Below are 27,538 nucleotides of genomic sequence, written 5' to 3' on the forward strand. Positions count from 1 at the left end.
ACACGCTCAGGCCTCCTGTCTTAACCCCTCCATTGTTTAACTTTTACAAAGTGTGTCTCTTCCCTCTCTGTGTGGTCACCCTCCACTCTCTTCTCAGCCCCTTGTGTTGGTTTCTGCCTTTACTAAGTCCATTGAGATGGGTGGCACAGTGGATAGAGCACTGGGCCCGAGTCAGGAAGATGCGAGTTCAAATGTGGCCTCAAACGCTTGCTAGCTGTGTGACCCTGGACAAGTCATGTAACCTCTGCCTTAGTGTCCTCATATGTAGAGTAGGGAGAATAATAGCACCTACCCTCCTCCCAGGATTGTTGTGAGGACCAGATGAGATAATTGTAAAGCATTTAGCACTGTGCCTGGCGCACAGTAAGGACGATACAAATGTTAGCTATCCTTGTTATTATCATCATCACTAAAAACTGGTTTTTTTTTCCAAATAATAAAAACTGGGATTTATATAGAGCTTTAAAGTTTGCAAGGGCTTTACAAATATTGTCTCATTTGATCCTTACAAGAACCCTGGAGGGTAAATGCTACTATTGTCCCCATTTTAGAGATGGAGAAACAGGCCAGGGGGAGGTAAAGTCACTTGCTAGGGTCCTACAGCCAATCAGTACCTGAGGCTGGATTTGAACTTGGGTCTCCTGACTCCAAGCCTAGCGGTCACTGTAATGCCTGGCTGCATGGTAGTCTTGAGGCACAAGCTACCTTATAGTTTGGCTTTAGTGTATCACTGACCTTTTACTGTTGAATAAATACTGTTTGTGATTTGTCACTTAGCAAGATGGTTGGTGCTTTGTGAAACATCACATTATGTGAGGATTGTGTGACATGTATAAGGATTTCTTTTCTAGATTACAGAATTACTGGAAACACTGTGCTGTGTTATTGCTGTGGCCTACGTAACTTTAGAGAGCTGACATACCAGTACAGACAAAATATCCCTGCTTCAGAATTACCAGGTGAGGAAAATTGCCTCCATGCAGTAAAACTGGCTTGTTTGCTTTTTTAAGGGTTTCTCAGCCAAGTCTTCCATGAACTGATGCAAAGTGAAATGAGCAGAGCCAAGAATACATTGTATACAGTAACAGCAATATTGTACATTATTAACTGTACATAACTTAGCTATTCTCAGCAATATGAGGATCCAAGACAAGGATTTATGATGAAAAAGCTCCCCATCTTCAGAGAAAGAACTGATGGATTCTCAGTGCAGACTGAAACATACTTTTTATTGGGGGGGGGGGGGTGGGATTTGTCTGTGTTTTCTTTCACAACATTACTTACATGGAAATGTGTGTGACTGCACATGTATAACCTATATCAAATTGTTTACCTTTTCTCAATGAGGGGAGGGAGAGAATTTAGAACTCAAATTTTTTTTAAATGTTAAATGTTACATGTAATTGGGAGAATAAAATAAAATATTATTTTTAAAAGAATTCCTCAGCTACAGTTCCTGCTTTCTGGGCTGCAGTGAGGCTAGGACCAAGCCTGTTATAAGGAAAGGCTTGCAGCTCTGGGGATGGAGAATTGCCCTCCTGCTTTAATGGCAGCTCCATCCAAGAAGCATGTAAAATTATACAGACTTTCTCTGTATAATTACCAGTAAAAATGGTGTTTTTCAATAAAGACCCTGTTGGGAATGAGACAATTTCACTTCTTTTTTTGGTGCTTGGTGAAATGTTTTCCCAGCCATTTGGTAAAATTCCCTTGGAAGCCAGGACCCAAGTTGTCACTGATGCTAATGTTCTCCAGGAATTCCTACTCTGCTTTGTTTACAACTGCCATTAAGCAGAAACTTTGGCCTCTTTCAGGGACTGTAACATCTCGTCCTGATTGCTACTGGGGGCGCAACTGCCGGACTCAGGTTAAAGCACACCATGCCATGTGAGTGACAGAGTCCCTGGAATGTGGGTTCTAATGGAATGGGGGGGGGCATTTATTCTAAGGGCACAGGGTGCTGATGTTCAGAGACTGGTCAAGTTTTGTTTTCTAAAATAGAGTATTTGTGACCAAATCAATGGGATGTACCATTTATTAGAAAGAAAAACTGGGATGAAGAAAAACTTGAGTAAAAATAAGTGAAGAACAGTAGAAAAAGTATCTCATCCCTCCCTATCTAGAATTGCACTTACCTTTCCACATAGTTTCTGAAGAGGAAATATTTTTGGCAACAAACTTTCATATGTGACCATCTAATATTGAGGAATATGCTTCCCATTTGAAAGAAGCTGTCTAGACTGCTTACAGAAATTCACTATGATTGCCTACCTGCCTACCTTTGTCCCGTCTTAGTTTTAAAGTGGAGCTGAGCTCTCTTCATCTTTGACTGGCACCAAGCACAGGGTGGGAAGAGTAGGAACTTGCTGAAATGGATGACTGCCTTGGACTTTCATCTTGAAGCCAGCTGGGAGTGGCTTAGACACAGTGCTTCTTAAACTATAGTTGAAGGAGTCTCAAGTGGAAAAAGTTTAAGAAGCACTGGCCTGGAGGATCTCCTATTTTCTCAGCATTAAGTGGAAAGGGCAGGAATTAACTATTAGATTGCTGAAATTGTAGTAAAGGTCAATGGAACAAATATAATTTGCTTCTCAGATTTTATAATGGATATACAACAGTTTTAATGAATACATCTGTTTTACATTAATAGGGACATCTCTGTGCTGCTCAGGTTTTAAGTAGAGGTGAGCCACAGTTTTGAGTTGTCAGGTTGGTGATTTGAACGGAGAACAGGCCCCCATCCCTCCCACTGCACCCATCCCATCTGTATCATTACTGTCCTTTGTGTCTTCCTGGAAGGCAATGACAGAATTAGTTTGTCTTAATTCTTTAAGGGGCAAAAGCCAGAGGAGTGATTGCTGGAGAAGTCTGGTATAGTTACTGCCGCTCTCTGTCCACAGACACCACTAGAAGGCTTCTGGAGACTTGAACCTTCAGGTCCTCAGCTCTAGAAACCATAGGAAGAGAGGGTATGGTCAGACTTTACCCAGCCAGCTGTAGTTTGTGACATCTGTGGGCATTCAGAGTTCATCAGTTTTAATGGGTCTTGTCTTTTTGTGTAACTTTAAGATGTTTCTTTTTGCAGGAAATTCAATCATATTTGTGAACAAACACGCTTCAAGAACTAAGCCTTGAAGTACTGAAAATCTTGGATATTTGTATGTAAAACAAAAAAATTTTTAAAGACCTCAGATATGGAACATAAATGTTTTCAGGGCATTTTTTAAGTTCCCTCTTGGAGGGGAGTTGGATATCTCTGCATCAGGTACTGGTGTGATTTTTTTTTTTATTTTGTAGAGCTTTACACTTGAGTAAGACCTTTTTTACGTAACCTGAGGAGCACTTCATGGTGCCCATCAGGCATGCCATCCCTGCGGCAGCAGACCGGAAGAGGCACTCAGGACGGGCAGGAATGGCACCAAAGGTCATGAGATGTCCTGAGGCCGAGTGTTTGCTGTGCATGGGGCTGGGTGAAAACCATTATTGTCAAAGGAAAAAATTCGCCACCAGTCCCCCCCAATCTGTTTAGAGGAGAGCCTCGTTTTGTTTTTTCTACCTTCACCAAAATGGTTGTTAGATCAGGAATCCCTTTTTACCAAGAATTTCATATGGCAAAAAAAGGATAAAAAATTATCGAATACACTGTTTCCTTGTTGCTTAAGAAAAAGAAGCAAATGTTTACAGCCCGTAGGGCATGCCTAGTGCTTTGCTGTAGGAAAAAATTTGATTCATATACATGTGTGTGCGAGTGCGTTTGTTTTAGGTTAGTCAGTCTGGTGCTTTTCATTCCTTATTAGAATTAAATCTCACAAGCAGCACAAATAATATAATGTATCATTTATAAGCCAGTTAGAAGTTGGGAGACTGTCCTGCATATAGGGAATGTTCTGTGTGTGTCTGTAGACCTTCAAAAACATGAAGACCAAACAGTGTCACTGGCACAGATTCCCCTCATTAGCACACTATGACTCTCATACATGCCTCTTAGTGTTGCCACCTGAGGGAGGGACCACTTGGCAGTACATAGCTGCTTTATTACAAGAAACAAACGTTTGCCACAAGAGAGACGGCCTTCCACATTGTTTAGGCTTGTTTGACAGCCAAAAACAAGCTTCCTAATCTTTTCAGAAACATTTCTTTTCATTGGAGACAGGTGTTTCCCCAGCTGCATCATTCTCTCTGGAATTGACTTCAACAAATAGTTATTAAGTAGTGCCTATCTATTATGCCAGGCATTGGGCCCCATCCTGGGGGCACAAAGACAAAAATCAGAAACATCTCCCGCTGTTGAAGAGCTACAGGTGGCATCTGAACTTAGCTCCCTGGAGAGAAAGCGGAGAAGGGTATCAATTCCAGACCCCTCCTCAGCAATCCCAAATCATAGGATTTCACAGTGCCAGCTGGATAGCCTGACTCTGCTTGGACTCACTAGGAAATCAGCCAAACCAAGTTACCTCTCGAGTTCCTGTATTTAATTATGCTTCACGTTTTTAGCCAAATTAATACTTTAGTGAAAAGGGACACGGGACACACTACTCCAAGTCAGAGTTTAGAGAATGAAGGGGAGGGACAGAGAGGGTTCACATTCTATCCTGCTGCTTTTTAGCCATCCTCAAAGCATCCTGAATTGGGTGCTCCCTTATTCCCTTTAAAGCACTGACTACTGTAGAGTGCAATCCCAGCCCCAGAGGTCTGGGTTTTCCTGCTGGACTGTGTCCAAGTCATCGTCTCCCTATTCAAAAATCCCAGACAGTATCTCGTGCAAGTGTGCCCATTTACAGCTTCCTCCATACCAGTAGACAGCAGTCTTAGAGCAGCCTTTGTTTTCTACTTGCCCTGGTATCTTTTCTCCTGCATTAGAATTAAAATTTTATCTGGAATAATACTTGAACTATTGTTTTATGTAAAGCATATTTGTTTTCACTGCTTTGTTTTACATAACCAACTCCTGTTTTATCAGTAATCCTTCGCCTGAAAACCTGCAAGTTATTGTCTCTTCTCAGGAATATCATTTCCCGTTGTCTTTCTGGTGTAGCCTATGTCGATGGGAGGTAAATCCTTTCTGTTTTACTGCAGAAATGTACTTATTGTTTCCTTCTGTCTCCCTTTTATACCAATATGGTTTTGCAAAGAAACTTGTTGCTATACTGGGGATTTTGTGTGACCAGTTTGCTGAAGCTTCCACCACTGAAGACTGAATGTTGGCGTGCCACCTGAAGCCACTTTTGTCTCTGCTTCATTTTGTGTGGGGCTTTGCCTAGAAGTTGATCTTGGGTGCTGGGTCACTATCAACATGCCACCTGGTTCTCAGAGCTTCCTTAGGTCACACTCTCCCCACTTCTTCTTAGAAAATATAACTCTGCTTTTCTATGCATAAGGCTGAAGTGAGTACAGTGGGACAAAAGTTTTCCCGGTTGTGCTGGATCTGGAAACGCCAAGACAAAGGAGAACCCAGGACTTGAATTGTGACAATTTTTCTCTTAAGTGACTAAGAATACAGGGTGGGCAGTATGTGTTCTTGCCAAGACTCCTTCCTACGTGACTGTCCAGCAGTTGTCACTGAATGCGATTGTTTCAGTACAGCAGAAATACAACCTGTTTTCATCTGTCAAGTACAGTCAACTTTAGAACAGTACTGGGAACCTCGGATCCTGGCTAGGGCAAGTGTGCCCCACAAAAATCCAGCTCGTGGCTATGGATTTGATACGTGAGGGCTTTGCTCTATCAAGATGATGGTCTAATTCTTCCAACATGTTTGTGATCTCCCCTCAGGCTACAAGCCCTCCTTCCACCGAGGGGAAGAAAACTAACCTACCTTAAATATCATTGTGTCTGTGTCTTTGTTTCATGGGGTCTTTTTTCCCTTGCACTGATGGCTGGTGGAACATGATTGTACAGGAGCTGTTAGTGTTTCAGGCTTTGACGTCAACCTTATTCTGCAGGCCTTGCCAAACACCTGCTAAGCTCTCTCAGCTATTTGTTGGTCACTTGGGAAGCCAGTGTCTCACCAGCCACTTGTCAAGAGGATTTAGATCTGGAAAAGGACTTTAAAGATCAGGTAGCAAAACCCCCTCATTTTACAGACAAAAGTCCAGGAAGGGAGAGCTAGGGTCACACAGATAACACAGCTGGGGGTCACACACAGGTCCATGGTCTCTGAAACCATTGTTCTCTTCCTCACAATGAAATGACTTCCCCCAGTAAGACTATTAGAAATAGTGTCTCCTTAGCTGCATCACTTTCTCTGGAATTGACTTCAACAAATAGTTATGAAGTGGTGCCTACTGTCATGCCAGCCATTGGGCCTCATCCTGGGGGCACAGAGACAAAAATCTGCTGTTGAAGAGCTACAGGTGGCACCTGAACTTAGTTCCCTGCAGAGAAAGGTGAGACATCTGTTCTTCCAGGCACTTTCTCAACAAGCCATTATCTAGAGATGCTACCATTAGCATTGGATGGCATCTAGTCCAGGGCTTCTTAAACTTTTTCCACTGTGCTTTTCAGCAATGTTTGTTGGCCTTGCGTGGCATGAGGGCATGCTCAGGGCAAAGTATGCATGCTTTGTGCTCAGAACCAAGGCTGTAGGGAAGTTGAGGGCAAATGTTCCTGGGAACACCTCAGATTCATTACAAGTTTGATTTTGGATTAATTTTTGGTTGTTGCACATTCAGAAAACTTGCCAATTTTTCGCAACCCCACATGGGGTTGAGACCCACAGTTAAGAAGCACTGGTCTAGACCACCCCCTTTATTTTACAAGTGAGGAAACTGGCCCAAAGAGGGGAGTAACAGATTTATTTGATGATTTGAAGGTTTGCAAAGCACTTTCCTCACAACAACCTTGTGAGGTAGGCAGCAACAGCAAACATTATCTCCACTGTACAAGGGAAAGAACCAAGACTCTAAGATTTAAGGGCTATGTGGCATGTTAATTCCCTCTCAGGTTCCAGTTCTCTCAGATGTCAATTCAGTCTGCCCCTCTGGACCTACACTTTAGCCTAGGCTTCAGATTCATATTCTCTCTCTCTTTCACACTCAATCTGGGGCAGCCAGGTGGCGCAGTGATTAGAGCACCAGCCCTGAAGTCAGGAGGGCCTGAGTTCAAATCTGGCCTCAGATACTTGACATACTTCCCAGCTGTGTGACCTTGGGCAAGTCACTTAACCCCAATTGCCCTGCCGTCCCCCCCTAAAAAATTAAAAAAAAAGGAACTCAATTTAACAGGCCTTGATTGAACACTTACTATGTGCCAGGTTCTGGGGATACCAAGACAAAATGGAAAAAAATGGCCCCTTCCCAGGAGGACCTTTAACATGTCCACAATAAAACTACTACTTCCTCTCCTCCAAATTTCCCCATTTCTGCTGAGGGCAGGAGCATTGTCCCAGCTATTTGTGACTCTTCATTTTCCCTCATTCCCATATCCAATCAGTCACCAAGTTTCACTCATTCTATCTACACTCACAACCACCACAACCTGAGGCCTTTATCACCTCTTTGACTGTTGTGAAAACTTAACTGGCTTCCCTACACCATTCTCTCCCCATACAATTCATTTTTCACAAAGCTGCCAAGGTATTACTAAAGCACAAGAGTTCAATGGCTTCCTATTATAGCCTCTAAGATAAACTGTAGCTTTTTTAGCGTGGCATTTAGAGCCTTTTCCACAATCTGCCTCTGACATTTCCTAATACTCCTCTCCATTCACTCTCAGTTCCAACCTAATTAGCCTACTGTTCCCCAAACTCAGTATCCATCTACCTGTGTGTTTGCATGCCTGAAATACCCTTCTCACTCTACCTCCCCTTCAAGGTTCAACTTAAGTATTTTTTTTTCCCCTCTGGGAAACCTTCCAGATTCTCTTGGTTGTTAACCTTATAAACTCCTCAATTATCTCTGATTATCTACTATTGACTTCTCTATATGTGGTATTTCTCAAGCCACATTTCCTGTTTTTGTCTGTGTCTACAGCCTCTTGCACATGGTTAAGTACTTAATGCTTACCAAATTTAACCGAAGCTTAAACTCTCCACTTCTAGGGTCATCATCTCCCAGTTCCCTGATAGCAGTTTTCACTCTAGTTCCCCCTTCCCAATGGGACCTGTATCCCAAATTAATCCTACCTCATGCCCAAGATATGTGGCAGTCCTGCATGTTTATTCCTGGAATGTTTCCTGCTCTCAGAATCTTCCCCTAAAACCTGACACTTGAGAGCACAACTCTCTAATCAAGAATGTTATGACTAAAAAGTTCACAGCAGACTTTGCACAGACAGGAGTGAGCAGATGGGGCCAGGTTATCCACCTGTAGTCTACATCACAAGCAGGGCTTGTCAATCATCTGCCATGGGGCTGACAAGGCAGAGGGTCTGCTTCTATCCAGACTCTCTGGAATATCTAGTTCAAGGACACCTGAACACTGCAGAGGTTCTGAATCTCTAATAAAGTCAAGGCTTCAGCAGCAAGCAGGAGCTGCCAAAGGTACCTTAGCAGACATCAATAAGGGTAGAGCCTTGGAGTCGTGGGGAAGCTTTTAGAAAGGTCTGTATTAAAAGGTGTCTGTGGAGTCGGCTGTGAACTTTTTAATCAGAACATTCCTGATAAACATTCTTATTTCAGCCTCCTAAGGACCCTATGAGGCAGAAACCACAAGGATAACTCCATTTCACTGTTAAAATGAGGCCAAGAGAAGTGAAATCTCATGGATACCAATCATTAGATAAGCCCATCTTTCTGACTGCCAATGAGTGTGCCCACTGTTTACAAAGCAACCAAATAGATGCTGGGGATACAGACATAAAGCAAACAGCCCTGTCTTCCAGTAGCTTAAATTCCACTGGAGGAAAACATATGGCTGGGCCTGGAGTCAGAAAGACTGGAGTTCAAATTTGACCTCAGATACTTCCTACCTGTGTGACACTGAGCAAGTGACTTCACCTGTGTGCCTCAGTTTCCTCATCGTTAAAATGGGAATAATAATATCACCTCCCTCCCAGGGTTGCTGTGAGATGTGGAATATTTATAAAGAGCTTAGCAAGCGCCTGGCACATAGTAGCTACATAAATGTTTATTACTTGTTCATTCAGTTGTGTGACTGACCCCAACAGGTTTGGTTTTGTTTTTTTGCAAAGATACTGGAGTGGTTTGCCATTTCCTTCTGTAGCTCATTTTACAGATGACAGAACTGAGGCAAACAGGGTGAACTGACTTGCCCAGGTTCACCCAGCTATTGAGTGTCTGAAGCCACATTTGAACTCCAGTCTTCCTGACTCCAGGCCAGGTGCTCCACCCACTGTGCCCCATATGATGTAAATGTTGGCTATGACCATATACTCAAATGGGTAATTCCCTTCAATCCCAGTCAAAACCCGGACCGTCTTGTTTTTTGTAGAAAAGGGCTCAAGGTAACACAGGAATACCGGGCAGGACTTGACAATCTGTGTTCACCTCTCTCTACACTGTATCATGGTGTCTTCTAAGTCCATAATGAGGGATCCATGTGTGAGTTCTCCATAAAATCATCTTTTTGGTAAGTGTATGTTTTGCATTCTGCAGAAAGACTTTTATGGAGAACTCACACAGGGCAAGCTTTCATACGGTGGTCAGAAGAAGCAGTACAAGGGCACTCTCAAGGTCTCTCTTAAGAACTTTGGAATTAATTGTGTGACATAGGAGACACTGGTATAGGCCTGCTCAGCACACTGTGCCCACATCAGAGAAGGTGCTGTGCTCTATGAGCAAAGTAGAATTGAAACAGCTCAAAGGAAACGCAGGACGCGCAAATTTAGAGAATCCACCCCAAATGTTCATATGGCTGGACCTGTGGTAGAGCATTCTCAGCTTGTACTAATCTGATCAGCCAAGTCCAAGGCATTGAAACTTGACTCTAGCGCAGTGATGTCATTTTGGTCCTCTTCCAGAACAAAGGACAGCAACCAACCAACCAACCACAAGGGATCCACTCACTATGCTGGAAGTTTCTTATTTTTCCTGCTATCACATTCCATCCTTTGCTCTTTGTCAGCTAACCTGTCATCTTTCCTGCTCAGGTATTTCCCTGGTGACTTTCCCCCGCCACCCTCCTCTCCCATGACTTAGTATATTTTGTGTTTTAGGCAGACCACGGATCAAACACCAAAAGTACATCTAAAGGAATCTGGTGGGGAGAGGATCAGCACTGATACCTGCCACGGGAGGTTTCACTCCAATACGGATTCCCAAAGGCAGAGGCGAGAGAGCACTGCGGAGCTGGGTGCGGGCACCGAAGTCAGGGTCAGGGAGTGGGCCTGCCGGAGAGGTGCAGGGTAGGGCACTGAGCTCCGCTGGATCGGCTGAAGCCCGCCTGAGAAAGGCTTTAACTGCCTCTCCCCACCCCCCACCCAGCAAGCCAATCAACCAGCATTTATTAGGCACCGAGGATGCAGACAAAAGGTCCTGCTTCTCAGGGAAGGACCCACGACGTGCCTTCAGCACAGATACAGACTCAATGAAAATTAGTGAGGGGGAGGGGCATCAGCGCGGAGGGGCTGAGCAAGGGCGCCCTGAGGCGCTTGGGCCCGAGTCCTAAAAGGAGAGACTGGGAGGGGAGACTCACTCTACTCTCACTCCCCCCCCAACTCCCACCCCCCGCCACGGGAAGTCAACCTCCGGGAGCTATGACTTGGCCGGGGAAGCCTGGTCAGAGGTAGCCGGGGCCAGGCGAGGAGCCCCGAGGGGGAATGGAAGGGCCTTCACCACTCACAGCGCTGCCCCGGCCAGGGATCTGCCGGGGAAGCAGGACCCAGGGCAGTAAGTCAGCCTCGAATGGACCGGCCCGGAAGCTCGCTTCCAGCTCTTCCTGCTTCTGCCGGAAGTAGGACTGGCCAGCTTCTTCCTGTTTGGATTCCGGGGAGGGCGGATGCTCGGCTCTCAATTTGCCTCTAGAAGAGAGCGGAAGTCGTGCTCTTCCCTAGAGTTTCCCCCCAGGAAACACGCGCCGCTGCTCTCAGTGCCGCTGGTTCCCGGCCGTTACAGAGCCTCCGACTCCGGTACCTTTCACTCCCAGGGGAGGCGGGGATTGAAGCGGCTTCGGGGAGTGGCCGCAGCCTTTCCCTGAGGAAGCGCTTGCCCTGGAACTCCACAGCGGAGGAATGCTTCCGGGGGGACGCAGAAACTTGTTGCACCGGCCCGCCCCTCTCGCCCCGCCCGCGACAGAGCCACGTCTCGGCCAGAGGAGCCGCAGGAGCCGCAGGAGCCGCAGCTGCCGCCACTGCCAGGGGTGAGGAGAGCGCCGAGGCCCACTGACCCGCCGTGCGCCGCCCCCGTGGAGGGAGGAGAGCCCCTCGGCCCCCCGGGCCCGGCTCCTGCCGCTGCGGCCTCTGGCTCTGGGGCAGCCCCGGGGTTAGAGCTGAGGGACTGGGGGCCTCAGGCCACAGAGGGGGAAACTGAGGCCGGAGGGCCTGGCCGCGATAGCCGAGCCGAGGACTTGAACTCGGCGCCTCTAGGCTTCCGGCCCGCTTTCCGTCCCCGGGACTCTGTTTCCTTGCCTTGGGGGTGGGAACAACACCAATAGCTAGCCCTTACATAGCGCTTTAAGGTTTGCAAAGCGCTTTACAGAAGGATCTCGTTGGATCCTCACAACACCCTTGGAGGGGGAGGCTATGATGATCTCCATTTTGCAAACGAGGAAACTGAGGCAGGCAAAAGTCAAGTGACTTGCCCAAGGTCACACAGCCACCACTTTCCAGAGGCCGGATTTGAACTCTACTCCCCGCGCCACTAGACGCCGGGAGAAGAGAAACGACTCGGCCGGAGTGGCACAGATAGGCAGCGCCTGTGGCTGAATTTGAACTCGGGTCTTGCGCATTTGCTCCGGCTGCTGGGGCTGGGGGTGTCCTGGCCCGGCCCCCCCCCTTCCACCGACAGCGTTGTCAGTATCCCTTCCCCCTTTCCACGTAGTGTTTGTTTACACTGCTAGGAGAGTGTGACTAATGGTGCCCTTCCAGGCACAGGATTTCCTGCTCGTGAGTAGTCATGGAGCCTGGAAGCTGGTCCAGGAGCTTCATTCCCAGGACATCGGGGTCCTTCCCCGCCAGCCGCGCTCAGCAGCGATGGAAGGAGGGGGAGGCCTCTGAAGAGCTAGTTTTCTGCTAAGATCCTTCGTGCCAGCCTCGAAGGGTGGGGCAGTGATTTTATTTTTTTTAAATACTGTCATTTGTGGCCCTAGACTCAAGATTTCCCAAGGCTTAGGTTTCCATCCCATGTTGGCATTTTCCAGAAAGAGCCAGCTGGGCGTTTGAGTCACTGGGTTCCGAAAGTGAGAAAACTTCTTCCTCCTGTCTTGGAAAGAAGCCCCGCCCACCCCAGTCCCAGAATCATTGATGGAGTGTCTGCCCTGGGCCGGGCACCGTGCTGGAGGCTGGGGACCCTTGACCCCAAGGAGTGCCGCGTTCTTCTAGGGGTGACAGCTTCCAGCTAGGTGCGGTCTCGGTTATTGCTTTGTATTGGATCGCCATCAGATTTCTGGCTTTTGCCCGTTGCTCTTAAGAAGAGAGCCGTAAGATAAATCATATCCGTGTCCAAATCTTATCCATAGATAAATCATAATTTGTGCTTCCTACTGTTGGGCGGCCGCAGGTTAAGTAATCATGAAGGTGGTAGTGGTGTTTTTCAGCTTCGCCGCAGAGTAATGTTTATGCCTAATGAATGGACCTGCTTCACCAAACATTGGACTTTCTCAGGTTCGCCTTGTTCTTTCCATCTTGTGCAGATTGCCAACCGGAACTTGGCCGAGTAATGAATTAAATTTAAGTCAACGTTACCTGGAGCTCTGAACACAGAGACCGAATTTACATTGCGATTCTTCCAGACAAATAGATGAGGAAAAAATTTCCGGTTGCACTTGGCGCTTCTGCCTTTGAAAATGGTTCATTCCACCCCCACTGCCACTGTCACCAAGTATTTTCTGATGCAGGTGACAACTCTAAATTTGGTTTGTCCAAAGGTGGGGGGATAGGGTTAGAATGTAAGGCCAGTCAAGTGTGAACCCCTTATGGACCAGTCAGGTTTGCAGGGGAAAAAAAAGGTGTATTCTATTTTAATCTTGGCCATCCGTTTCTCAAATTATTAAAGTATATCAGAATATTAAAAGATAATGCTGTTACCTTTGCTGGAAAAGATCATTCAAAGTACTTGACCACTGTGGGAGCAATAAGATAATTGGGAAAGCACTTTGTAGCTTTAAAAAGCTGCATAAATTCAGTCTAACAACTTGATAAACATTTTAAAATGCACCTACTGTGTATTTGCTGTATTTCGGGGGATAGATTTTAGAAAAGACAAGTCCCTGTGCTTGCTGTGAAGCAAATAAATAAATAATACAAACAAAGAAACAGTCAATGCACGAGAAGCCCAAAGGATAAATACAGATGTCCTTACCGAGGGTTGATGGGGGGCTGGGGGAGATGCCCCAGAGGAGACTGACTGGAAGAAATGACGTTCGAATCAAAGGAGGAATTTCACAGGCTACATGTCAGTGTTGGGGGAAAGCTACGGGAGTCCAGTCCAGGCAAAGGGAGGCCGATAAGCCTGAAAGTGCAGGCCGTACGCAAGGGCCACTGAACAAGTCTGTTTGGCTAGAACAGAGTAGTAGTCTGAGACAAGACTGGGGAAGGGGGCCTGGAATATCAGGCAGGCCCTCCAGCAATAGGACGCCGTTGGGTGTATGAGGAAGGGAATGGTGCCTGGCAGTGAAAGCAGGAATGTTTTGGATTTGGGAAGACTTGCTAGGAAGCTGTTGCGGTAGTTTCCAGTCAGTGGTGATGCACATTTTTGCTGCACTTAGTCCTAGTGGGATAGAGAAGACGGTATGGATGCAAGAGATTTTACATCTTTAGAACTTGGTAACTAGATACTACCCCGGACAACTAGATAGCTCAGTGGATGAGCGCTGGGCCTGGAGTCAGGAAGACCTGAGTTCAAATTCGGCCTTAGACATTTACTAGCTGTGTGACCCTGGACAGGTCACTCAACCTCTTGCTTGTCTTAATCCACTGGAGAAAGAAATGGCAAATCACACCAGAATCTTTCCCCGGAAAACCCCACGGACAGTATGGTCCACAGGGTCAAGAAGAGTCAGACACAACTGAACAACAACTAGCCAGGAGAGATTGAGGAAGAGAGAGAAGGGTCAAAGAGACACCAAGATTTCGAATACAGAAAACTGAATGAATTATGGTGCCACTGGCATGTAATGTTTAAGTCAGGAGTAACAGGAGTTTGAGGAAAATAATCAGCTCGTTTTTAAATGTAGCCTCTTATTATCATTAATATAAAGGGTGTTGCTTATGGGCAAGTTAATAATTCCTATTTTCTGTTTCTATGTTCTTTGTGAAGTGGAAATGAAACTTATTTACAGGCTTAATATTAATGTTTTGTAGTAGGAAAAATAGTAAATGTAACATCCTTTTAATCTTTTGTCCTTTGCGAAGGAAGAAGGAAATTAATTAGAAAAGTTTAGTAATGTTCTGGCTGTCCCACTTCAAAAATAAAAATGCCGAGAAGCTTCTCTGTGTAGCTGAAGTTTGGCTCATCTCTGAGATGTAAAAAAATAAGAGACTTGAATTTCCAAGAAAGCTGCTCCTGCCCCCTTCTTTGGGGTCACGTGCATCTGTTTTCCACAGAAAAGTAGACCGAGGAGCCCCAAGTTATAGTGTGGAAAGTGTAATGCTCACCAGCCCTTTTGTTTACCTTAAGGGGCCCGGGCTTCAGGCCCTTCATCCCTGTTCCCACCGCACCCCTCTTCTTTCTCCTACATCCCTACACTGTCTCTCTCCACTTCTTCCACCCCATGGGCCCAGGTGAGGCAACTGATGCTCTCCTGTGACCTCATCTCTCTGCTGCCTAAAAATCTGCCGTGGCTCCCTTGTGTCTGCCCCAGCTTGAACTTCTCCCTGGTATTCAAGGCCCTGCCACACAGGACCTTGCCCAGCCTTAGCTCGTGGTCTTTCTCTGAACTCATTCTGTGTTCTCATTGGACTAGATTTGTCTCCATCCCCGCATTGTCTTTGTGACCTTGTGCAGGTCGCTTCAACTCAGAGCTTCAGTTTCCTCATCTGTAAGATGGGAATGTCTGTCCTAACTCCCTCCGAGGGCCAGCGGCCAGCGGGGGAGGATGGTAAAGTGCTTCATTACCTTGGGTTATATTATTTGTGTTTATGGTCTATCCCTTAGCCACTCTTAAGCCCCCCAAGGGCAGAAACTGTTTGCGTTTTTCATTTTTTGCCCAGCAGTGCCTCACACATACAAAAGGGCTTAGGTGTGTTCCTTGCATCACCAACATAGCTTGGAAATGCTAAATGTTTTCCCGAGAGTGAAGCAGTGCGATAACAGCATGTTTGGTTGCAGGCTGCCTCTGTCACTTCCTGGGCTCCCAGCTTCTGACCGACACCAGCTAGCAAATGGAAACCTTAGCACTGCGTCTCTGAGTGGGTTTTGACTATCGCTGATGGAGGGGGAAAAGCAGGACTGGCTAGTGGCTCACTTATAAGCTCCTGTCAGCATCACCACCAGCTGGGGTCAAAGCTGCCATGGACTCGTCCCTCGCTGAGCAAGGTGGCCTGCTGGAGAGCAGATCTAGCAATGGCATCCCCGACCACTCTGGGACCCTCGTGGATCACAAGGGCAAACTGAATCGGACCGATAGTGGGGAAATTCACTGTAAGTCCTTGGTGGCAAAGTGCCATCTGTATCAGCTAATGTTATCACCAAACTGTTTGGGTAATTGTTACATGCAGAGTTGTTTCTGGGGACAATAATATAGGCCTGTTGTTTTACATTAAGGCTTATCTCTGAAGAGGATGGAATTTTATTATTTATTGTAATGTTTTACTGTTATGAAAGCAAAAATTGAAATTCACATGAGTAAACATTCTGAGAATTATTTGGTTCTTTAAGTGGCGAAATCAGACGGTCACATTACTCTTGGTTGTTTATTTTAAAACTCCTCACTCAGGAGGTCTTAGGGGAGGAGTCCCTCTCACGTTAAAATTTCACAGTGTTTTCAGGAATCCTATCAGCCATCTTTCTTATTTGGTGCTGTATTTAAATATGTTATAATGCATATCAAGCAGAATATGAATCACCCAGAATTGGTAGCTCCTGGAGTACGAGTTCCAATTGCCATCCTGCAGGGTCGATGCCCCGGCCCTGTGGATGTGTATCTAGGAAAAGTAGAAATGCTGGGTGACCACATCGCAGCCGCAAAATTTTGATTTGTATCAGGCTAAAATTAGTTGGAAGTACTTTTGTTCATTAATTTGCCCTTGTGATTTTGTTAACTTGGCTACCAAATTCTTAATACCTTGGGACCACAGAAGAAAGATTAATCCTCTATTTTCAAATGACAAAATTTAATTGACCTGCCATTCTTTGTAGGATTTATCACAGAGGAGTATAACATTAATCCAGCTGAGGCATCCTCCATCCTTTTAGTCTATCTTTGGAGAATTGAAGTGTACTAACGTACCAAATGTAATAAAACAATGAACTAAGCTTCCTACCTCGGCCACTTAATCAGCTCTATGACCTCATCTGTAAAATGGGATAATAGTTAGACTAGTTGTGAAGAAAGGACTTTGCAAACCTGAAAGCTCAGTGTGAGTGTGAGTTCTTATTATCCCATCTTACCAAAACACACGTGCCTTTTCTGATTCTTTCAAGAAGGCATTTAAGCACTTTTAACTGTTTGGATAATTGTTTAAATGTAAAGCTGTTCTTGAAGACGATACATTGCTCTGAATGAAGGCTTTTCTTTAGAGATAACGAAGTGCTCTTGTTTATTGTATTGTTCTGCTAGATCACGAAAGCTCAGATTTTGAGTTATTTGGTTCCGTAAGAGATGAACTTCTCAAATTCTCTTCCCACAGAGGGTGAGATTTAACTCCCTTTTAGAACTCTGAGGCAAACACATCCTGGGGACCTGCTTCTCTAAAGATCAGCAAGACTAAAAGTGCAAAAAGAATAATGAACACTGTAAATTACTTAACTCGATTCTTTATACTTGCTTGACTTCTTAAAAAGATGGCTTTGGTCTCTGCAGAGGTTGATTTCTAAAACGAAGTGAAATTCACTTCACAGAAACTCAGGTATGGGCTCTCGTCCTCTCTTTCTAGTCTTTACACCACAGACTCATCTGTACATACAGGCACAGGCATGCTTGCCAGTGTCCATTTTTTGAAAGACATTTTTGCCATCCGACTTGGCTAAGACTTTCTCATGAATGATTAAATTTTTAAAAATTTCTCTTGTACTTTGCACCTGTTTCTGTATTTAAAGCAACATAAATTTTTATTTCAAAATCAAAACAGACCATTTAAGAAGTAGTACTTTAACATATTCTTGGCCACCCTAGTTGCTAGGTACAAAAATAGTAGTCTATAAGGTTGTTGTTTTGACTTAGGGTATGTGTTTTGGGAAAATTGTTTGACTTAGTGGTTCATCAGCTTGAGCCAGTGGACAGAAAACCCCCAGCTTTGCCCTGTGTCTGTCTGTGTCTGTCTGTGTGAGTGAGAGACAGAGATGTTGGGCAAATTATTTGACCCCTCACAGCTTCTGTTACCTCATCTATTAGCTGAGCACACCAACCTGCCAAGGTGTCTTCCAGCCCCAAATTTATGATTCTCAGGTCATTAGGAGCTAAGCCTCTGGTAGTCGCTCAGTATATATGGATTGATGGATTGATTCAGGGTATGTGTCAATATCTGTAAATCAAGGAGGTTGGTTGACAAATCTCCCTGGTCCTGGTCTCAGCTTTGCCAGTATTTCGTGGATTGTAGAATCTCTTTGCTAAAATGGGGATAAAACTCCTATTTTAAAAGTGAGTTGAATGGGTTGGTTTGTTTTGCTTGATTACATTTGGAGGAGGAGGTTGAGTAGCGACAGTCACCAAAAACCAAAAAAAAAAAAAAATCAAACATTTCACCAAGAATAAGAAGCCATCAGAGGCACACTGCACCTGTTTAAAGGCCAGTAGGCTCTAAGATTATGCATATATTTTTAGAGCTTCAGGAACTGATGATTTTGTTGGTTCGGGTTGACCCTCCAGTTGTAAAGGGTCAGGGGCTGACCTTCGACTGTCCTGGGGCCAGCTACGTGGGAGTGAGCCTCCCATGCCCAAGCTCTGAGGCCCTTCCTCAGGCACCAGACATACAGACTGGCACTGTGCCTGTTTTTAACCACTGTATTCTATATTTGCATTTGCTTTTATACAGCAGAGAAAATTTAGTAGGATTTCCAACTGGCCTTATTAAATGAATAGAACTTTTATTTTTAAAAAGCAAATTAGCAAAATGTGAACCTGCCTGTGTCCATCCAGCTTTGAATCAGCTCTTATCAACTTTTAAGTTGTATAATGTGGTCAAGAAATGGGGGTTGGCGGGGGAGTGGAGAATATTTCCCCACTGGAATCACACAGTATCCCAAAGCTGCTTCCTTTTTTTCCAGGTGCCAGTATTAATGTTAACCAAGTGTCAAATGAAGGAGGAAACATGGAGGAACCCAGCAAAGGGGACGTCTGTCAGAATGGACCCACAACCCATTTCCCTGATCCTCCATTGTCTCTTGATCCCACCACCAGACCATTTGGTCCTGATCCATCTCCAGGTGTGGCTGGTTTCCATGACAACCTAAGGAAGTCTCAGGGATCTAGTGCTGAGGGCGTAGTTCTTAGAAAAGAAGCTTTGCAGTCTCTCAAACTCAGTCTTCCTATGCAAGAAACTCATTTGTGTAAGCATCTGTTTACTGTAGTGCCCCTTCTCTCCTCTGCTGCATAAAGCTTTCACTCTTTTTAAAGACTTCACATGCTACCTGAGAAAGCATTTTAACTTTCATTAAGGTACCTGGGGGTGGGGGGTAACAATCTTCTTTTTTTTTAATACCATTTTTAATTGCCCCCAAGGGATCACATTTCTAAAATATTTGCTTATTGCTGATTGTGTGGGATTTTTGTGTTTGCTACATTATCCTGATTCTGTGGAAGGTAATGAATCTATTTGGGAAAAGAAGCCTCATACAACATATGTGATGTGGACAGTACTGCCTCAACTCCCCAGCTAAAGGAACCATGTTTTCTATTCGCATGAGTACTGTGGTCTTTGCTTCACCACAGAATTATTAGGAAATTGTTCTTTGGGCATCTTCATGCCTGTATTTGCAGGAAGCATTTAGTCTAATCCCAATAGAAGTATACCACTGAATTTACCTGTCATAGCTCCTATATAACCTGTCAAAGCTTACAGATGAATTCTGGGGGATCCTTGGTTATCAGGGATTGATTAAAATCTTCACTAGTATTACTTGAAGATTTCAAGGATCTGTGCTCTGGTTGATATGAATACTCCCTCCACCCACACAGATCAAAGATCTTTCAAGCCTTAGGAAACAGTCTGTGCATTGCTGGGGCTAATGATGAGCCTCGCTATACTTAACAAGGCTGGTCCTGGGATGACAGCCATAAAAGGTTTCTGTCCCTGAGCCCACACTTCTGCAGTCTTTAAAAAAAAAACAATATTCTCACAGTATCTGAAAATGGCACTTTATATTTCTTTAAAATGTAAGTTCTTTCCAGTATCACTTCTTTGACAGGGCTTTTCCTTGTCTTTCCCACCTGTGAGGACCCCTCTAATATGTTGCACAAAAATGAGTGCCACTGATTTTAAAATGAGAAGACAAGTCACAGGTTTGATTGCTATAATCAAATGTCCTTTGCACTTCCGCAGTATCTGGTACATTTTCTCACAAGAACAACAAAAGGCAGGTGTTTGTCTGAAGACTGTTGAGTCTGCAGACTAGTGCCGTCAGAGAATTGTTTCTCTTCCTTGTGCCATCCTAGGAGTTTTCATGACTGTGTTCCCAGGATTATTCACTGGCTATTAAGACAAGAACAGAATTTGTTCCTTCAGACCTTCTCTTACAGGCAGACACTGCCTTTTCTGTTGCCTGCATCTGGCTCTGAGTTGGTCAGTTTATAGCCCAACTACTTAAATATTTTGTGCCTCTGAAGGAGGTGCTTTTGTCCAGTTTATGCACAGAGTTTTTATGAGTGCTGATTGGATACCACATAAACCATCACATGACATGGCTTGTTACAGGGATTCAGATAAACCATTTGTCAAATAACATTCCCCAAGATGTATAAAGAAAAATATAAAAGTTAGACCATAAGTAATTCTTTCCATGTCTCAGCAGTAGCAGTAGAATTATGTGGTTCCACCATGCATTCTTGTGTTGCCTGCTGGGAGCCTGTAAGTAGCAGTCCTGAAGCAAAGATGACGAGGTGGTGATGACTCCCTTAAGATTCTCTTATGGGTCAGCCAATGTGCAGAAACAGGCCATGGGCAACAACTGTGGACTTTGAGCTTTATTTTATTTATTATTATTATTATTATTATTATTGTGAATAGTGTTTTAGTAACCTCATCATCACTGCTGTTACTGATTGAATACAGTAATTAATGTGCTGCCTGGGGCGGCTGTGGGCCCTCACCTGTCCCATGCCATGTGCTGTCTTGTGTATGATGCCCACTGTGGTCAGTGTCACTCTACATTTCCTCACTCATTCTCAGGTGATAACCGAAAGTGGAGGAATAAAGCTGCTCTCTCTGGCTCTCTTGCTCTCTGAATTTTAAGTGCTGCATTCATGGTTTAAAGAGACTTTTATGTACTCTAGGTTCAACTGAATCTTCACTTCCCTTGGAAAAAGAAGAACAGATCCGACTTCAAGCTCGAAGACGACTAGAAGAACAGCTCAAACAGTATCGAGTGAAAAGACATCAGGAGAGAGTAAGAATGTTGTCATCAGTGAGCCTTTCACAGCACAAGCTGATGAAAAGTGTGATTGTAACGGGCAAGAGCAAAAAGCTGCTGAAAACTTAAAAAGATTGAGGGACAGCCAGCTGCTTTCTAGACCTAGAGAGTCTCTGAGAGAGGAGGGCCCTCATGAACCGTCTGGCGCAGCCCATAGCTGAACATGATGCCCTTCACCCGGGGGCCAGATCCACAGCCTCAGGTCACAGGTCTTTGGGTAGCAACGCAAGCCCTCTAAAACCCCCAGATTTTTTCACATAAACTATGTCTTGCTGCCCCTTTGCTGGCTTGTGCTTGTGCTTGGTCGTTTGGCCCTGGAGAGAGGACTTTGATCTCTGTTACCTTTCATCTTACTGATGTCCTGTTCTCTCGGCCCATTGAGGCCTTTTTAAATCCCAGTCCTTTTACTCACCCCTTCCGTTAATGTTGCTGTCCAGTTTCATGTCATCTGCAGATTTGATAAATGTTCCTTCTGTTGATAAAATAGATGCCAAGTCATTGATAAACCTTGAAACAATACTGGGCCAGGGACTCCACATTCCAGAGACTTCCCTCCAAGCTGACAGTGACTCCCTATATGACTCCTCTTTGGTCATTTAGCTTAATCTTACTCCATCACCATGACCTCCCATCTGGCTCCATAGGCTGTCATGAAAGGACGTGCCTGATACTTGACTGAGATTGAGGCATCACCTGGCCTTGCAGTCACCTGCTGACTCTCAATGAGTCCCTCTTTTCCTTTCCAGGCACTCAGAAACACTCCTCTTACTGATGCTGTCTGTCCTGCTAGGAATCACACAGGCTCAGTGGCCTGTCTAGGTGTTGTAGGCCCCATCCTCTGACCTTTTTGGAAGAACTTTGTCTGGTTCTGAGATTCCCCTCCCAAGAAAATTGACAGCAGCATATGTTTGCCAGTTTGGTTTGTTGGGTTGATTTTTTTTTGCTAGTATCCTGGGAAGTTCATTCTGGACTGATAACCAGAAGTGCCCGAGGCCCACTTGGCGTGTCTTCCTTGTAGAAGCTGAGCTGCTCTTCCTTTTCTCCATCTTGTTCTCACTGCTCACCCCAGGCAGCCACACTGGCCCAACTTTGGCCTCCGCTTTGTCCCTTTTGTTGTCATTCTTCTCAGGCCCCTTTCTTGGCTTAGTCTGAGCTTTGGTTCTCTGTCCCCACCACTTTTGTCAAGTGCCCAGAGGCTGGCTACAGATGGTGAACCATTTTCAGCTACAGTAGCTCCTGAAGGAAGTCTGCTGAGGTTTGGGGCAGTGATGGGGTATGGTCTGTGATAGTGGGGAGAGGACCTTCTCTCCCCCTTCCTCCCCCCCCCCCCCCCCCCCACCATACACACAGGCAAAATCACAGCCCCTGATAGTATTGCTGCGTTGAAGATGAAGGAAGCAGGAAGAAAATCACAAGTTGTGGCTTTTAAACCTAAACATGCTGTTTGTTTTTGTCCTTTCAGTCTAATCAGCCTGCATCAAAAAACCGACCTACCAGTACCCTGGACCCTGAGCTCATGTTGAACCCAGAAATCTTACCGAGAGCCAGCCCAGTAGCAATGACAAAAGAATATTCCTTCCTCCGGACCAGTGTCCCTCGGGGACCTAAAGTAGGCAGTTTAGGACTTCCAGCACATACAAAGGAGAAAAAAAGTTCCAAATCAAGCAGAATCCGGTCTCTGGCAGATTACAGAACTGAAGATTCAGACTCTGGAATTTCTAGTGCAAACTTCCTGGCTCCCGACTCTGCCAGGGGCTCCCTGCATCAGAACAGAAGCAGTTTGACATCAGTGGTATCTGAGATCAGCCTGACTCCTGAAACAGATGACCGGCTGGAGAATTCTTCGGTGGCAGGAGACAGCGTCTCCGAACTGGACGGAAGTGAAGGGGGCATGAAGCTGGACGGCAATGATAGTGACAGCTCATCTTATAGCAGCATCTCTGGCAGAGGAGCATATGGAGTATTGGGTACGGCGGGCAAGCAGGCAGCTTCCTACCTGGTCAATGGCCAGGAGATCAGTTCCGATGCGATGGGGCAGTTTCCTTCCATTAGAGATGTCCTCCAGGCTGCCGCAGCCGAGCACCACACCCCAGAACCAGATGTCAATGGGGATGTGCAGAGTCGCAGAGATAGCATTTCCAGCAGGTAAGGCCTCATCGAGGTCCCAGCCCATGCAGGAACCTTACCCTCCCTGGAGGCTCTGTCCACTTCTTCGAGCCTGTGCCAGGCACCAGGGGGAACAAAGACAAAGGAGAGGCTCTCCACCATCAGAGGAGGGCTGACATTGGATTTTACAGAAGTCCCTCAGTAGACTGTCTCACTGCTTTGGGACTTTTTCAAAGGAATTGCAAACAAGCATTTTCCTAGAAAGATCGCAGGATCTAGAGCTTTAAAAGAGCATTAGAGATGATCTAGTCCAGGCCCCAGATTTTACAAAGGGGGACAGTGGGGTGCAGAGAGGTGTGTCATTGGGCAAAGTCCTACGGGTTGGAAGCTGAGGTAGGATTTGAACTTGGGTCCTTTGACACCCCAGTCAGTGTTCCTTCCCCTGAGCCCCTCCTGCCTCTCATACTGCTGCACTGACTGTCGTCAGTGTCTTCTGAAGCATTGGGTCTCCCCTTGTTTGTGCCGGCTCCTAATTGCCCTTGGAACCACGTTCAGATTCCCTGGCTGGTTGTTCAAGGCCTTACAGCCTGGCCTTGGTCACTTTGTTTTATGTGGTCCCAAGTAATGTTTTTTCTGTCTTCAACTCAACAACTTGCCACTTCCCAAACAAACCTTACTCTGTATTTTAAAAATGTTTAAACCTGTCTTCTATCCCTTATTAGACTGTAATCCCCTGGAGGGCAAGGCAAGGAAGGCTTCTCCCAGTTCTCTGTCTCCCCCAATACCAATAGTAATTCACATTCCTATAGTCGTATCTTGCAGAGTCTAAGGAAAAGAATTTATGATTTATGTAGCATTTTCCCCACAGGAGCCCGTGGAGCTAAGGGTCATAGTATTACTTCCATTTTACAGATTAAAAAAGTAAGACTCTAATAGGTGAGAAGGCTTGTGTAGGGTCACAGCTCAGATTAAAGCTGGCATCTGGCACGCTACGTGTATCATGCTTTTTGTGAAGGTTTCTTGGGTTAGGATGGTAGGGTGTAGACTGTCCACAGCCTGGAATGGGCCAGGGAGAGTTTGTCCAGCTCCTTCATGTGAGAGATGAGGAATCCCAGACCCAGAGAGTGAAGTGACAACTTGGCCACAGTCACACCACGGGTCAGTCACAAAGCGGTCCTCAGACTCAGATCCAAGCACAGCTCTGTTAGCCTCATCTCCTGGCTGAGTGGGATTGGACTGGATCTGGATCTCTTCTTTAACATTGGCATATTTACAGCTTAAGCAGCAGGTCAGTTACTTGGCAACAGTGGGGTCATTCTCACAGGTGTTTTAGTCTGTCCACTAGGATATGAAAGGCTCACAGAGGATCCAAGCAGAGGGAAAACAAAACCTCTTGCATAGACATAGGGCCTCCTTTGTCCCTTTAACTTGTTTTTCTGACCTTCAGACTCTTCCCCTTGGAATAGAGGGTTTGATAGAGGTTAATTCCAGAAGCCGTTGTTATGTCTCCTCTCTCATATTTTTTATAGCAGATCCTAGTGCAGAGAGAGAGAAATTATGTGTTCTCCAATGTGTAAATTAAATCCATCTTCAGATATAATTATTTCTTTAAATACATATTCACCTTTACGTGCCATCTCATTTCAGTAAGGGTGACCCACCCATCGAAGGGTCAGAGGCTTTATGCCAGTGTTGCTTCAGGGTAGAGGCAGGCAGCATTCCTGCCCCCCAGTATCTGCTGTGCAGCTCCACAGTACCTCATTAGATGCCAAGTCCTATCCTGCCTCCAGAATAGCTCCTCTTTGCCATTCCAGCAGCCACCACCCCAACAGGGCACCCCTCACCAGCCACAGAGATTATTGCAGGGACCTTTGAGCAGACCTCTGTTCTCTCCTGCTCCCAAGTCACGATTTGCCCTCTGCCATATTTATCTTCCTTTGTACAGATCAGGGCATGCCCCTCATTTGCCCAAAAACCTTTAATGGCTGTCTCTTGTCTGCTGAGTGAGGTGTGCCATTAACAGTCTCCTCCCCTGCTTTAAGGCCCAGCCACTCAAGTCTTTTGTTGCTAATGACCTACTGGACTCTAAGGTCCTTGAGGGCTTGTGTCACACCACCCCTAGATCTCACTGGGCCTTTTGTTGGCACTTAATTGTTTTGTATCCTAGTTATTTATGGAGACCTCATGTTCTCACATTGACCTCCAGGAGGCTGAGAACCAATGGGTTGTCTAAACTGGGTGTATAGCACAGAGCTAGGCACACAGTCGGTGCTTAATAACTGTATGTTGAGCTTGTCATTTAATAATATTGATGTTACTGAATTGCCTCCCTCTGAAAGCATGTCTTACCTTTCAGCATATCCATGGAGAGCTCTATTGCTGGAACTCATGATGAAATGCTGCAGGTTCTTAAAGAAAAAATGAGGCTTGAAGGGCAGCTGGAGGCCTTGTCTTTAGAGGCTAGTCAGGTAACCAGTTCCTAATGTTACAGTTACAACTCAACCAGAGCTTATTGGAAGAGTTACTTGTCAGTGGCTTAACTATCCACAAGGTTACCACCCTTTTCTTCTGCTGGTCTGTGCATAGAGCCAAGGTGAGTTAACAAGGTCTGGAGACAGAACTGCTTAGTAGCCTGAGGCTGTGTTTATACCATTTGCTGGCCTCTGATGACTTCTCTCAGGGCACTCAGGTAGTATTCCATCCTTCAGACATTAAGCATCTGCCAGTGGGACCTGGGGATACAAAGACCCCCCTCCCCCCTCCCCCAAAAAGATAATCTCTGCCTTCAAGGAGTTAAGGCCTCTTGGGATGCAGGAAGTACAGGTTAATTTTGAGGAGTGAGACAGTTGATACCTACTGAGTATCAAGGAGGAGAAGTAATGGTAGCAGTGCTATCCTTTTTGTTTTTATAGGGAAAAATGTGAACGCAATGCCTCTTTGGTCCAAGGAGGTGCAGTAGTTTGATGGACGGTAACAATGTGGTACATTTGGGCTCTTTTCTCATGTACTGGGAAGTGAGCTGCCTCAGGAGAACATGGGTTTCTCCTTGCTTCAAGGCAGAAAGACCACTCACTTCTTGCAGCCTTGGAGGGGGGTCTGTTTTTTGGCCATGGATTGGACAAGATGGCCTTCAAGACCTTCCTTCCATCTCTGAGATTCTGGGTTTCTGTAGTCTCATTCCACCCCCCTTCTACTGATTAGGAAACCCAAGGCCCAGCAAAGGCACATGATTTGCTGAAGGTAAAAAATTGAAAGGACCATTCAGAAGTCTTCAGAGTCCCAGGCAGTTTCTCCACAATCCACTCTTATCACTTAGACCTGTCATCCATAATTCCTAGTCACTTTGTGCTTATGTTATTTTACAGTACCGTTCACCTTGTTCACACCACATTCCTCAAGATGGCTATTGATTTAGATGTCCTGCTCGTGAGAAAGGGTCTCTTTTTCTGAAAAGGTAACATTTCATTGTTTGGGAAATGTTTCAGGCCCTTAAAGAGAAGACCGAGCTGCAAGCCCAGCTTGCAGCCTTGGACACCAAGCTTCAGGCCCAGATGGAGCAGAGCCGAAGCAGCCAGCAGAAACAGGACTCACTGAGTTCTGAAGTGGATACTTTGAAGCAGTCCTGCTGGGATCTGGAACGGGCCATGACTGACCTGCAGAACACCCTCGAGGCGAAAAACGCCAGTCTGGCTTCCTCCAACAACGACCTGCAGGTGGCTGAGGAACAGTACCAGAGGCTCATGGGAAAAGTGGAGGACATGCAGAAGAGCATCCTGAGCAAAGATAACACAGGTAGCTGTTGTGGGCCTGGCACTGAGGTGGCAAAGCTGCACAGAGGTCACACAGCTAGCTAAGAGTCTGAGGCAGAATTAGAACCTGGATCTTCCTGTCTCCCAGTCCAGCAGCATTCTATCCACTGGACCAGACTATCTCCAGTGCCTCTTGGTCTTGATGGGCATGCCTGTATAGGACAGTGCCCAGCCAGTCAGTAAATGGTGTTACCTTTCTAACGTGTTACCTAATTTCCCCTATTAGAGATTTAGAATGTGAGGAAGGCATTCAAACAAAGCCACAGTATAGCATGTGGACTTCCTGTGGAGGCACACAAGGCCACTGGGCAGGGTCCAGGGCCATCAGTTAGACCACAGACACAGGCAGAGGTTTGCCAGTGATCAGTGAATATTATTGGCCTGTTCAGACAGATGGGGGTGTCCCCTTCTGTATGTGTTCTCCTGATGGGAAGGAATACTTGTTATTAGAATTCTGACCCTTCAAGTGGGAAAGTTGATGTTGATGTTGGCGTGGCCTTTGTTTTTAGTGCATGACCTTCGGCAGCAGATGACGGCCTTACAGAGCCAACTACAGCAGGTTCAGCTGGAGCGCAGCACGCTGACAAGCAGGCTCCAGGCCTCCCAGACTGAGATCACGTCACTGCAGAAGGTCCGGCAGTGGTACCAGCAGCAGCTGGCCCTGGCCCAGGAGGCCCGGGTCAGGCTGCAGAGCGAAATGGCCCACATCCAGGTAGGCCTTGTGTTCACGGCGTCCATACGCACATCAGCATTTATGGCTCTGAACTGTTTCTGCCCTAGTACC

The 27,538-nt window shown here is 45.8% G+C and overlaps 2 protein-coding genes across 3 annotated transcripts in view; both read left to right on the forward strand.

The window, feature by feature from the left end:
- CHFR (checkpoint with forkhead and ring finger domains) overlaps positions 1-5,821 on the forward strand; it is a 43,475-nt gene extending 37,654 nt beyond the window's left edge. The window contains exons 15-17 of the mRNA XM_036760103.1: positions 852-959; positions 1,815-1,887; positions 3,086-5,821. Of these exons, the coding sequence (XP_036615998.1) occupies positions 852-959; positions 1,815-1,887; positions 3,086-3,128 (224 nt within the window). The 3' untranslated portion in view covers positions 3,129-5,821. The remainder of the gene's footprint in view (positions 1-851; positions 960-1,814; positions 1,888-3,085) is intronic.
- Positions 5,822-11,161: 5,340 nt separating this feature from the next.
- GOLGA3 (golgin A3) overlaps positions 11,162-27,538 on the forward strand; it is a 43,266-nt gene continuing 26,889 nt past the window's right edge. The window contains exons 1-8 of one of the 2 annotated variants that reach the window (XM_036753569.1): positions 11,162-11,255; positions 15,383-15,694; positions 18,479-18,760; positions 20,703-20,815; positions 22,302-22,984; positions 25,302-25,413; positions 26,431-26,737; positions 27,264-27,466. In XM_036753569.1, coding sequence (XP_036609464.1) covers positions 15,565-15,694; positions 18,479-18,760; positions 20,703-20,815; positions 22,302-22,984; positions 25,302-25,413; positions 26,431-26,737; positions 27,264-27,466 — 1,830 coding nt within the window. In that variant the 5' untranslated portion in view covers positions 11,162-11,255; positions 15,383-15,564. The remainder of the gene's footprint in view (positions 11,256-15,382; positions 15,695-18,478; positions 18,761-20,702; positions 20,816-22,301; positions 22,985-25,301; positions 25,414-26,430; positions 26,738-27,263; positions 27,467-27,538) is intronic. The other variant, XM_036753576.1, reaches the window with a different exon arrangement.

This window comes from Trichosurus vulpecula, chromosome 1 (genome assembly GCF_011100635.1).
Source record: "Trichosurus vulpecula isolate mTriVul1 chromosome 1, mTriVul1.pri, whole genome shotgun sequence".
In the NCBI taxonomy this organism is placed as follows: Eukaryota; Metazoa; Chordata; class Mammalia; order Diprotodontia; family Phalangeridae; genus Trichosurus; species Trichosurus vulpecula.